Raw genomic sequence first — 13,726 nt, 5'->3', positions numbered from 1 at the left:
TGAGGTAGGAGATAGATGGGCCTCAGGGCCAGACAGCTGGTGTCTGTCAAAGGGAGTAAAATTCAAGCTGTGTCCCCACCCAGAACTCCAAGGACAAAGCTAGTGGCAGAAGCTGAGCTCTGCTAAAGAGAGAAGATGACCACTCCTGAGGTCAAGGAAGACTTCCCTGTTCCCACACGTGCAGGAAGCCTTCTAAAAGGGGGTCAAAAAGGGAACATGCACCCCAGGCCTCTACAGTGGGATCTACTTTAGAAAAAAGCTGCACATGCATCTTGGGGAGGGTCCTAGGACCAGTCAGGAGTGAGGAAAGAAACAAGGTAATTGGCCAATTGTAAACAAAGATCTGGAAGGACTGCCCATTACAAGTGCTTTAAAGCACCTCTTCACTGCTTTCCTCATTCAGGACCCCTCTCCAGGTATGCCCCGCCTTGTTCCTGCCTTCAATAAACTGTTCATCTGTGTGCTCCCCTACATGTGAAGCTGCCCTCTTCAGTAATAAACTTTGTACCTATTTTTACAGCTTTTGCCTCCTTGAAACATTCTTGCTTTCGAATGGGGAAAGAGCCAGGGTCACTTTGCTTCTTAGCCTCCAGACCCTCTGGGTCTGGTGGCTAGGATTCCTGGTTTTCATCCAGGCTACCCAGGTTCAGTTCCTGGGCAGGGAATGAAGTAAGATCTCTCTTCAGGACCACTGACGGCTGTGTCTCTGAGATCAGCACCTGAGTGAGACACACGCCTTCACTACAAAAATGAGACATTCATAAATGCACCCGGGCGCTCTGCTCCCCACCGGCAAAGGGAGCCTACAAATCCTTTCTCTTCTCTGCTTTTCTCTGGATTCCAAAAGGCCTCCTTTTGTATCTGTTCCATGGAGGTGGCAAGAATCAAGGCACCATGTCCATGCAGTGCACCAGATTTCTGCTTAGATTAACTTTTGCCCTGGCGTCTGGAGGTTCTGGTGTGACATTACAGAGGCCACCACCCCCAAATGTCAGGGATCCACCTCGGGAACTCAGCAGGTCATGTTTCCCCATGACCTGTTACTCACGATGTTCTGCCAGTTGTCCTGTTAATAGCATGTCTCAGGATAAGATTGGGGGAAACTATTTTTACAAACATCCAAGCCTGTGACCTTTTTCTTTCCTTTCTTCCCCCAAATCCATATTTTCCCAAAGGACGGTCCGACCTGTTTGCCTCCAGTGGTGGCAGTTAAAGGCATCCATTTAAAGGATTGTTTTCTTTCAGAAATTACACTGCTGTTCAGAGAAAATGCTCTACTAGAGCCGGAAAGCAAACAACACCTCAAAGAATTAGGACCTTTAAAAATATTTTTAAACTATCTATCATGTATGTGTATGGCAAGCCTGTCACAACATTGTTTATTGGCTATACTCCCAACACAAAATAAAAAGTTAAAAAAAAAAAAAAGCAACCTAAACTTTAGTTCAAAAAAATATCTCTGAACTATCCAGATACTTAAAGACATGATAGAGACAGGGGCAAGTCTTGTCTGCGATGCTGCTACCAGCACTACACGTCACCGTCTGTGATGCCGTGGCCACTCACCGAATAATCTCTTTGCAACAGCCGACAGAATACTCGTCCACGGCCACAAAGAGGTGCATGAACAGTGTGTTCAGAGGCTGCAGAAGGAAACAGGACAGGTTAGAGGCTGAGTCAGAGCAAGGGGAGGGGTGGGGTCGGGGGAAGGTCTGGAGGTGGGCACAGCCCAGAGCTGCCTGGAACTGGTGGATGAAACTTTGTGTCTAAAATGAGGAAACTTTGTATCTAAAATGATGAAACTTTGTGTCTAAAAACACCCAGGCAGGGTTCAAGCCAATTTCCTTCATCCTGTGAAGTCCCTTAGTCAGTGTCTGACTCTTTGCAACCCCATGGACTGTAGCCTACCAGGCTCCTCTGTTCACGGGATTTTCCAGGCAAGGGTACTGGAGTGGGTTGCCATTTAGCTTGGACTTATTCAAGGAAATGGACAGCCTCCGTCCGGCCCTTCCTCTCGCCTCACTTCCAGCCACAAGGCAGGGGCACACCTACAGGGGAGTGAAACCGACTGTGAACTCCATGGTCTTGTCCTGGGAGGCTGCTGCCTAATGAAAGACAATCCTGGGACTCCTGGGTCAGCAGCTGCTGCTCTGTTCAAGTGACACCCGAGGGAAAGAGTCTCTCCCGAATATGCAGGGTGGGAGGCAGATGCCCCAGTTATGAATCTGATGGCTTGTTTCGTTCCACATTCCCAGAGTCAGAATCTAACCCTACTCTCAGGATCCAGAGAACCCGAGGGGGAAAACAAAGCAGCAAAGATTCTACTGTGACTCTCAGGGTAAGATTTTCGGGTTTTTAAAGAGCTCTGCCCCATAGCTTTTGAAAAAAATTCTATCAAAGTATATTGTTGATTTGGGGGCATCCCTGATGGTTCAGTGGTAAAGAATCCAACAGCAATGCAGGGGACGCAGGAGACTAAGGTTCGACCCATGGGTTGGGAAGATCCCCTGGAGGAAGAAATGGAAACCCACTCCAGTATTCTTGCTTGGAAAATCCCATGGACAGAGGAGCCTGGTGGGTTACAGTCCATGGGGTCACAAAGAGTCAGACGCGACTGAGCCACTGAGCACACAGTTGATTTACAATGCGGCATCCATTTCTCCGGTACAGCACAGTTGTCCTGAAGACTTCTCAGCTGTTCTGTGCATCCCCACGCTGGTCTGCTCAACTCTGTGCCCCTGTGCTTACTGGCAAACCCTCAAATTCTCGAGATGATGCAAATGGGAGGTGGCTGAGTGGTGAGGGGAAGGCAGTGCCTGTACCTCAGTCCAGACACAGCAGCACTTCTGTGTCTGTTTCCTGAGCAATTTCATAGGTGGCCTTGGGTAACCACTGGCATGTCTGTGCCTTGGTCTCCCCTCCTGTTGGGTGGCACATGCCCTCAGAACACTCAGAAGGAGCTTATCAGGCGTACAACAGTGAGAGAATAATCATGAGTTTAGTTCATGAGCTTGAAAATTCCCCAAAGGTAAACAACGCAAACTCCAGAATCCAGATACCACCAGGGACAGTGAGTGACAAGGTAACGTCACAGTGTGAGCACTTCCTGTGCACAGACTCGCCTAACCCCACGGCATCTTTTATATTCTGAGCAGGACTTGGCTTACGGTACATGGCTTATCACTTGGCTGGTGATTTCCCAAATTCTTTCTTCCATCAAGAATATTACAGTTCAATATTTATTCCTCAGCTTTAAGATAAAAACCATTATTTCAGTTGCAGATACCCCGGGGTAGGTAATACATTAAGCCATAATGGTCTACACCTATGCTAAACAATAGGAAGATAATTCAAGCCACAAATGCTAGGTACATAACTAATTTTCAATTTTCTATTAGATACACTTTTTTAAAAGGCGTAAACAGGTTAAACTAATTTTATTATATTTTATTCAATCTAATATATTCAAATTATTACCCTTTTAAGAAGCAGTCAGTCAGTATAAAACTTCTCAACAAGATATTTTACACTCTTTTTTTTTCCTACTGAGTGTTTGATGTCCAGAGTATGTTTTATACGCATCAGTTCAGTTCAGTTCAGTGGCTCAGTCATGTCCGACTCTTTGAGACCCCATGGACTGCAGCATGCCAGGCCTCCCTGTCCATCACCATCTCCCAGAGTTTGCTCAAACTCATGTCCATCAAGTCGGTGATGCCACCCAACCATCTCATCCTCTGTCGTCCCCTTCTCCTCCTGCCTTCAGTCTTCCCCAGCATCAGGGTCTTTTCTGGATTCTTTGAATCAGGTGGCCAAAGTACTGGAGTTTTAGCTTCAGCATCAGTCCTTCCAATGAATATTCAGGACTGATTTCCTTTAGGATGGACTAGTTGGACCTCTTTGCTGTCCAAGGGACTCTCAAGAGTCTTGTCCAACACCACAGTTCAAAAGCATCAATTCTTCGGTGCTCAGCTTTCTTTAGAGTCCAACTCACATCCATACATGACTACTGGAAAAACCATAGCTTTGACTAGATGAACCTTCGTTGGCAAAGTAATGTCTCTGCTTTTTAATATACTGTTTATACACATAGTTCATCTCAATTCAAACTAGCCACATTTAGGTTCCCAGTAGCTGCACATGGCTGGCATACCATACAGGAAAACTCAGCTCTGACACTATCGAAGGAAGTAGTTGAAAAAGAAAACAATCTTAAAAGAACAAGAAGAGGAATAGAAGGGGAAAGAATTTATGAAGAATCGTGTTAATTTATAATTTTTGAGACAGTAAAATCACGACCCTAATGCAAAGACAAAGTGCAAGTATCAGAGATTGATTCAATGCATCAATTCAGAAAGCAACCAGCAAGATGATTAAAAACAAAACAACAACAACCAAAAAAATGATTCATTGCACTTGAGAAGCTGTCTTCAGACAGTTTAATGAGGAAATTGTTAGAAGATTGCCTGGCTAGATACAAAGAGTTCCTGTCCCGCAGGGTCAGAAATGGTGACCTTTGAGGTTATCTCTTCCACCAGACAGAAGTGACTTACATCTCAAATGAACCCAAATCTACAAGCTAATCACTGCTCCTGCAGAACTGGAAAATAGCTCAGTCAATAGAAAATCAATCAAAGGTACAAGCCCTGACCGAGCAGATCTTTTTGGCCTATTTCCAAGTTTGAGATCACTTTCCTGACAATGGGGACCAGGAGAGCACAGGGTGGTGGGCAGAGGGGACCACATGGGATGAGGGGGAGGCTGCATCTGGATGGACAGATGCTGGGTAGCCAATGTGCTGGCTGGGCGTGTTTGCGGGTGTGCTCCAATCCACCCGTGCATGCGACTGCCGTTCCCCAGGGTTCCGGGGACTCACTCTTGAACTCCATGGTCGCAGCTTCTGACACTCCCCAGCAGCTGGGGCCTGACACGGGCCTGGCTCTGGCAGCCGAGGCAGGGTCAGCTCAGGCTGGGCACCCCTCCCAAAGCCCCACTTCCCTGGGACCCGCCGACGGGGCTCCTGTGGGTCCACAGGGTGTCCTGTGTCTGCAACTGAAAGACGTCAAATGAGCCGGAGCCCACAAGGGCACTTTAAAAATTATAGAGCATGACTTGAACCTGAGACTCTATTGCCAATATTTCAGGAGTAGATGGTGTAAATGGTAGGTGCCCACCAGGCAGGTCAGAGACGTGGGCACAGAGCATGGAGAAGTGGGAAGCAGAGTTCTGCTGCTCCGCTAATTCCTTCCTCCCCCAGGTCCTCTTCAGAGGCCTCTTGCTCCCAGACTCCCCTTCCCCCTCCACCACCTACGTTTATGTCTGTCATGATGTCACATACTTTCTGTCATGACCTTTGAATCGCTCAGTCTGAAAACTGAGGCGATCCACATGCAAACACAGGACTTTCCTCAGAAATTCAGGCTGCTCTCACAAATGACACGTGTGGTCACTCACTGTGCATGGTATGTCACTGTCCAGCTCCCGGAACACGGACACCCAATCATCCTGCGTGGCGATATTCCAGTTGGGGTAATCCAGGAAGGTGGCCTGGGCCATGATCTCCTCTTGGTCATTGTGGAGGGTGATGGCAAGGTTTGCTTTCTCCCTGTGGAAATGGTTTGAATTGCACACGTGAAGAAGATACCAACCGTGAGAGGAAGAGATGTCATTTTCTCCTACCTTGGGTTCCCGGAGTTCAGCACCCACTGTGTCAGGTGTGACCACCTTTCAGAGAAGTGGCAGCGATGAGGCAGCATCTGTGGAACATCTTTCAGGACACCTGGCACTATCAACCACATCTCTACAGAAAGTTACGCTTCCTGAGAAAGGTGCTATGTCTATGATATAAGATGCCCAGTATCCTCCCTTGGAGACAGGCGGGGGAAACATTGAATGCAGACTTCTGCATGCTCTTCATGTTGCCAGCTTCATCGTGCTGGCCAAAACACACGTTTAGGATGGCCAACTGACCCCTGTGAGTCTCTCACACACATGCACTTCCTACACTTCATTATTTTCTTTAAGCCAGTTCACTTTTGGCTGCAATGAGTCTATTTCAATAACAAGTTTTACATTACTATCATAAAAGGAAAACCAGTATCCCTTCCTATAAGTAGAAGCTAACTATAAAAATGAAGATATGACATTTAACACAAAAACTGCTCTACATGATTAGAGTCAAAATCACTTGAATCAGATCTGGTACCACCAGAGCTGTGGGCACCTTAGGGAGACACTGTGCTTGGACACCAATCTCAGTACCTCCAGCCACCATCCTGTCTCACAGGAAGTCACAGCACTTAGCCACAGGGGACTCCCAACACGGTCCAAGCTCTTGGCCCAAGCTCTGCAGCTGGTTGTCCTCAGGTATTGAGAATATGGGATCCACAGAGGACGTTCGTTAGCAGGAGAGGCAGCTCCCCCCCAAGCTTCTCCCATCTAATTCACTGAGGTCCCTGCCCCTTATTCTACTCTTGCAGGTCTCCCTCCAGGTCCTGTCCTCTGGGCTCCCCTGATCCGGGCTCCCAGAGCCATGACCTATGACTTCACACTGAGAGTCCTCACTCTAACCCGGATGAGAATGGTCAAGGGCACAGGACCATTGACCTTGACCTTGATCAGTGAGCATCAGTGATGGTGGTGATGAAGATGGTAGAGGAGGAAGTGGGCAAGACCTGGGACCGGGCAGCCACCATCCCTTCAGCGAAGGAAAGGAAAGGTGTTCCTGGAATCCCAATTAGAAGTTGAAATGCACTTATCCATGGGAACCTAGGGTGGTGGTGGTGTTCTGCAGCACAATTAGCACAGTGCTATATCACACAGACAGTATAGATTAGATAGGCTTTTCTGGGGTGGCCTAGGAAGCCAGCCACCAATAACTTTATTTCAGTGGGAAAATGCACTGCAGTTTCCAAAGAGCCTGACTGCAAAAAGTAACTTTGGCAGCAAATCATTATTATATACAATTTCCACTTATTACTGTTTAGCAAATAGGTCCTCTATAGGACAGATAAAAATCATGATGGGAGTGAAAGTGGGAGAGGAGGGAAAAGGTAGAGGGAGAAGGCATGTGCCTTTAAAGCTGGTTTAAAATTATCCTTTGTAATAAGCCAAATCCAAGCCAAAGGAGCCCTTAAAAAATATATATACACACACGTGTGCACATGTATATATTTCACCAAAACATATTAAAGTTCAAAGATGTTACCAGCAATGGAAATCAGAGTTCTTTCCATTAGAGCAGTGCTCCATTTACTCAATAGGTTTAAGGAATTTAAGTTCAGCCAGTACTGGTTTTACTTAACTGTATTTGGTGAAAATCTTGGTGAAAAAGGGGTCCCATTTTCTGCCTCGTTAAGGAGCAAGAGTGAAACAGGGCTCCATGTCCCTTTTCTCCCCAATACTTCAACTTTAAATCCTTCTGTGACTTTTTATACCTTAGGTATGCCTCATATGTAAAACATGACTGCTATTTGTTTTGTTCTGTTTTCAGCCAATCCACTCACCTTTACATTTTAACTGAAGAATTTTGTTCAGATACACTTATTTTGATTACCGATATACAGAATTTTTTTCAATTGTCCTATTATTTGTGATTTTAATGTGTTCTATGCTTTCTGTTTCTTTTTTCTTCCTCTTTTCTCACCTTCTTTTAGATTCTGGTTTCTTATTAGTTTCCTGTTCAATTTTCCCCTCTATAGATCAGCAGGTATAATTTCTATGCCTATCCTTTAATGATTATACTACCCCAAGTTAACACACATTTCTAACAAAGTCTTTACCCTCTGTTCCAGTTATCAACTGACATGTACCAAACCACCCCTAGGCTCCAAACAACGATTTTTTTTATCATTTCTCATGGTTCTGGGCTAGCTGGTTTTGATTGAGCAGTTTTTGGTGGAGGTCTCTCAGATGATGGCAGTCAAGTGGTGCAGATAGCTGGAGTCCGCTGAATATCCAATGTCTAGAATGGTTCCACTCACACTGTTAGCAGTTGGTGCTGGTTATTGGCTAAGAGCTCAGCCAAGGCTGTCAGGTGAGACAACCTGCGTGTAGCCCTGTGACTTGAGCCTTTAACAGTGTGGCATCTGGGTTCCAAGAGGGAGCATTTCAGAGAGCAGTGGGAGCTGCAGACTTCTTATGGTCTAGACTTGAAGTCATAGAGCATCCCTGTTGCTGATTTCTATACACAGGGCCAGCCCTGACTCAGGACAAGAAGAGACTTGAAAAGGACTTGATGGAGGGTGTGTGGATGGTGGGAGGGAGGGGGAACACCTCTGAATACTAGCTACCAAACCCTCCTCCTCAACAAATCCTTAAAGCTACTTTCAATTTAATCACACGACCCCCAATTTATCAGCTATTTTTGTCCTGTATTTTATCTAACTCATTATTTATATTTTATAACTTACCATTTATAGTTAGTATCTATATTAGATTAGTCATTGTTACTGTTTCATACAAGCTAGATTCTTTTTCATATTTATACATATTTTTCTTTACTTTCCTTCTTTTATCTGGGGTTTTTCCAGCCGAGATATTCTTCCTTCTGCTTAGAGTATGTTCTGAGGAATTTCCTTAATTCAGAGTCTACCAGTAAAGTAACTGATAAACTAGTTTTTATTTATCTAAAAAATTCATTCATTTTTTTCCCATAAGTATTGAAATGTTTATCTAAAAAAATCATTCATTTTTTCCCATAAGTACTGAAACATTGTTTCACTAGGTATAAATTCTAGTTTGATGTTATTTGCTCTCCAACATTTCACTGTCTTCTGGGTACCATTGTTGCTAGTAAGAATTATCATTAGACTAATTTTTAGTTGTTTGCAGGCAACTTCTTTTTTCTCTACAGGTATTTTCCAGGTCTTCTCTTTAGCTTTGGTGTTTTGCTGTTTCACTATGATGTAGTTAGTTGTAGAATTCTCTGTGCACTTTTCCCATTTGGAATTCATGGAGTTTTCTGTAAAAATGTGTGCTTTTCAACAATTCTGGAAAGTTCTCAGCCATTATCTCTTCAAATATAGACTCTTCCACTTTCTATTATGTTCTTCTAGAAGTCTGATCATACCTAATTGTTAAGTATCCCATTTTTATGTTTTGTCTCTGTCTCTTTGCACTGAATTCCAGGTAATCTATTTTTATTGATCCTCCAGTTCACTACTTCTGTCTTCACCTGTGTCTATTATGATGCTTAATTCATCCTCTGAGCTTTTAATTTTAACTCTATTTCTTTCTAGATGGTCTATGAGACTTTTTCAATACTCATTTTTCTTTTTATGGTCTTTTAAAACATACCTTTTCACTTTAGACATAGTATACTTATTTTATATTCTGTGACTTAATATCTGAAGTCTTTGAGTCTGGTTCTTCTGTATAGTTTTTGTCTCTGATTCTCACTAATGGTGACTGTCTCCTTGTGTATTTGTTTTGTGATTTGTGTGTGTGTGTGTTGTGATTTTTAACTGCGAGTTTATGTTTCTTGGAACCTTATCTGTGAGTATTATTTGAAGTCTAAGCTGAAGCTCCACCCTTTCAGACCTGATCTGCATTTATTTCAGCAGTCTCCTATATACAATACTAACCTATAACCACTTTTAATCAAATTTTCCACTGCCTTTACTTTATTCAGTCTATGGGTAAATTAACTTAGTTTTAGTTGTCTGAAAATGCATCCATTATTTAGGAGGTTTTGAAGCTTTTGCAGGGGAGCTTTATTCCTCCCCTCAACGCTTTTATTCATGCTGAGGTTGAAATGGCCAAGTTTCCTTACTTTTATGCAGTGGGTTTATGTCTCCTTCATCCCTACAAACAATATAATTTTATACAAAGAAATCTAATACTTCCCTCCTTAAGTGTAGGGAGTATTTAAATTCTGTTCCTTGCAAACCTGTCAAAACAGAAGTGTGAGTTTCTAGAATGTAGCAAAAAATCCTCAAGGAGAAAGTGGCATGGGTTCCTGCTGTTGTCTTGAAGTTTCTGATTTCATTCTGACAACTTTCTCAGCATAGTCCTTACTTTGTGTGTGTGTGTGTGTGTGTGTGTGTGTGCATATCAACATGTTTCCATCCAAAGGACATCATTAAGGTGTTTAATCCATCATAATGCCAAAAAAGAGAAATAATTTCATTGGTATACATATTTTTAAAGCTTTTATATATATTGCCCTACTGACCTCCAACAAAACTATGCCAAATTTACATTACATTCATCAGTGTGGTGATCAGAAACTGTAAATTTTAATGTCTTAGGCTGGCCTAGTTTAAACATTTCGATTGCATTTAATCTGAAGCTTTATGAGATCCAAAATACTGAGCTATCTCTTAACATGCTCAATAAAAATAATGAGGAGTCGATTATAGGATATTTCTATGTGTTAGTCGCTCAGTCGTGTCGACTCTTTGCGACCCATTGAACTGTACCCCACCAGGCTCCTCTGTCCATTGATTTTCCAGGCAAGAACACTGGAGTGGGTAGCCATTTCCTTCTCAGCCCCGGGATTGAACCCAGGTCTCCTGCATTGCAAGTGGATTCTTTATCATCTGAGCCACCAGGGAAGCCCTATATTCATATTCTAGTGTCCAAAAACAAAACAAAACAGGGAGAAAAAAGATCTTTTCTAAAAAAAAAAAAACTATGCCTAATTCGAAGTTTAGAAGAACAGATCAACAAAAGTGGCTGAGAGCACATTCAGGCTTTGTCACCTACTAACTGCTGGACCTTGGGCGGGCCTCCACTTTCTCATCTGTAAAAACAGGCATGACAGTGGCTACCTCAGAATTAAACAAGACGGTGTTGGCAAACCATGGAGTCTTTGCAAAGCACAGAGAATAAATTCTCAATACCGGTAGCTAATGTTATTAACTTGCCTTCAAATGACTCTACTGGTAGGTGAGGCAGTCAAGATTTGAACTCAAGTTTGCCTGAATCCAAAAGCTGTGAGAAATCTTTCCAATTTTTATGTTTGTTATGGGACTTAGTGATGGCTGTTCCCAGACACCTTCTGCTCAGTAGGGCAGACTTTCCTGCTGTCTGTTTCCTTGCCATAAGCCCTGTGAGGACAAAGGAGCGGAGCCCCTTGGCAACATACTTACAGAAGATAGATGATATTAAGATTTCCAAAGAGCTTCTGGGTAAATTTTCTAATGAGGTTTTTGATACAGTAAATATCCTGTGACTCTGTTCTTCGGCAGTGTACCACTTCCACTTTTCCTCTCGGAGAAGTGAGTACTGACATTTTTGATCCTGTCCCCAAAAGAGAGAAAAACAGCCCACTGTTAACCTGAGATGATGAGCCAATCTAGCTACGTATTTACAAAAATGGGGCATTCCTTCAGTCTTCCTGTGGTCAGGGTGAGCATGGTTGGTGGGATACATCTCCCCTGGGCGTAGGCTATGACAACTGTTCCCCAAAACTAGCTGACACATATCTCTCCAGGAAAATGAAGTATCTGAGAACTGGCCTGGCTAGAAGTAACTGCAATGATATTTTTTGTTTTCCACAAAGCTGCTTTAAAAATATTCAAACAATAGGACTGAAGAACATTGAAAGGAATTGTTTACTGATTCAGGGTCCTCATCAGCCACCATGGTCAACTAAAGAGCCTCTTGATGAAAGTGAAGGAGGAGAGTGAAAAAGTTGGCTTAAAGCTCAACATTCAGAAAACTAAGATCATGGCATCCGGTCCCATCACTTCATGGCAAACAGATGGGCAAACAGCGGAAACAGTGGCTGACTTTATTTTTTGGGGCTCCAAAATCACTGCAGATGGTGACTGCAGCCATGACATTAAAAGACGCTTACTCCTTGGAAGGAAAGTTATGAGCAACCTAGACAGCGTATTAAAAAGCAGAGACATTTCTTAGCTGACAAAGGTCCATCTAGTCAACGCTATGGTTTTTCCAGTGGTCATGTGTGGATGTGAGAGTTGGACTATAAAGAAAGCTGAGAGCCGAAGAACTGATGCTTTTGAACTGTGGTGTTGGAGAAGACTCTTGAGAGTCCCATGGGCTGCAAGGAGATCCAACCAGTCCATCCTAAAGGAGATCAGTCCTAGGTGTTCATTGGAAGGACTGATGCTGAAGCTGAAACTCCAATACTTTGGCCACCTGATGCAAAGAGCTGACTCATGGGAAAAGACCCTGATGCTGGGAAAGATTGAGGGCAGGAGGAGAAGGGGATGACAGAGGATGAGATGGTTGGGTGGCATCACTGACTCGATGGACAGGGGTTTGGGTGGACTCCGGGAGTTGGTGATGGACAGGGAGGCCTGGCGTGCTGTGGTTCATGGGGTCGCAAAGAGTTAGACACAACTGAGCAACTGAACTGGACTGAATGGCAGAAAGTGAAGAGGAACTAAAGAGCCTCTTGGTGAGGATGAAAGAGGAGAGTTAAAAAGCTGGCTTGAATCTCAACATTAAAAAAACATGGCATCCAGTCCCATCACTTCGTGACAAATAGAAGGGGAAAACGTGGAAGCAGTGACAGATTTTTTTTTCCTCGGGCTCCAAAATCACTACAGGATGATGACTGCAGCCATGAAATTAAAAGTGTCTTGCTCCTTGAAAGGAAAGCTGTGACAAACCTAGACAGTATATTAAAAAGCAGAGATATCACTTTGCCAACAAATGTCTGTATGGTCAAAGCTATGGTTTTCTCCATAGACATGCACAGATTTGAGAGCTGGACCATAAGGAAGGAAGAGCACTGGAGAATTTATGTTTTCGACTTGTGGTGCTGGACAAGCCTCTTGAGAGTCCTTTGGACTGCATGGAAATCAAACCAGTCAATCCTAAAGGAAATCAACCCTGAATGTTCATTGGAGGGACTGAAGCTGAAGCTCCAGTACTTTGGCCACTAGATGCAAAGAGCCAAGTCAGTGGAAAAGACCTGATGCTGGGAAAGATTGAAGGCAAAAGGAAAAGGGGGTGGCAGAGGGTGAGATGGTTAGATGGAATCACTGACTCAACGGACATAAATTTGAGCAAATTACAGGAGATAGTGGAGGATAGAGAAGCCTGGTGTGCTACAGTCCATGAGGTCTCAAAGAGTCGGACCTGAATTCGCGACTCAATAACAATAATAGTTAAGCGCACTGGCGCTAAGAAAATTGACATTAAGATACAATGACAGAAAATTTAAAATATCTGTTTATCTGATATTATTTAAGATTGATATATTGTTTATCTGATATTATAAGGCTGGATTATTTGCTAGTACTCTGATGATTTATTTTCACTTTTTTCTGTTATCTGGCTTTAAAATTCCCTCAGTTTCTTTCAGTTATAAGCCATAGAATTACTTGGTCACAACTGTCCAGAAACCAAGGGGCAGTTGACCATTCTGGAATACAAAGCCCAGAATGCACCCCAGCTCAGGGCGGCCGAGGAGTTCAGCAGCTTGCCGCTAGGCATGCCAGGAATGGTAGTTTTCTACCCCACCCCCGCCCTCGAGTATCCGCACGGGAGCCGGGTTCCTGTCCCCTTGCGGGATACCGCGGCTTCACGGATCCACCCGTCCTCGCACGGTCATCCCAATCCCAGAGGCGACCTGAGGATGCGCCCCTGAAGCCCCGGATTCTGCCCGCCTCTCGGCGGACAACCAGCACTCCTCACCTCACCTGCAACTCCCAGAGAGTCCCGGGCTCAGAAGAGGACGCGCAACCCGGTTACCACAGAAACGACGTTGACGCCGTCACGGCGCGGAAGAGAGGTCAAAAGTCGCCCCAGC

The 13,726-nt window shown here is 44.1% G+C and overlaps 1 protein-coding gene across 1 annotated transcript in view; it reads right to left on the bottom strand.

Moving 5' to 3' along the window:
• CFAP61 (cilia and flagella associated protein 61) overlaps window positions 1–13,724 on the bottom strand; it is a 227,179-nt gene extending 213,455 nt beyond the window's left edge. The window contains exons 1-4 of the mRNA XM_043480559.1: window positions 13,617–13,724; window positions 11,091–11,241; window positions 5,452–5,602; window positions 1,567–1,643 (exon numbers count right to left, since the gene is read on the bottom strand). Coding sequence (XP_043336494.1) covers window positions 1,567–1,643; window positions 5,452–5,602; window positions 11,091–11,233 — 371 coding nt within the window. The 5' untranslated portion in view covers window positions 11,234–11,241; window positions 13,617–13,724. The remainder of the gene's footprint in view (window positions 1–1,566; window positions 1,644–5,451; window positions 5,603–11,090; window positions 11,242–13,616) is intronic.
• Window positions 13,725–13,726: the final 2 nt, after the last annotated feature.

Source organism: Cervus canadensis, chromosome 10 (assembly GCF_019320065.1).
Source record: "Cervus canadensis isolate Bull #8, Minnesota chromosome 10, ASM1932006v1, whole genome shotgun sequence".
Lineage (NCBI taxonomy): Eukaryota > Metazoa > Chordata > Mammalia > Artiodactyla > Cervidae > Cervus > Cervus canadensis.
Note: the sequence above shows the minus strand (reverse complement) of the source record. Positions and strands in the feature narration are given on the sequence as shown.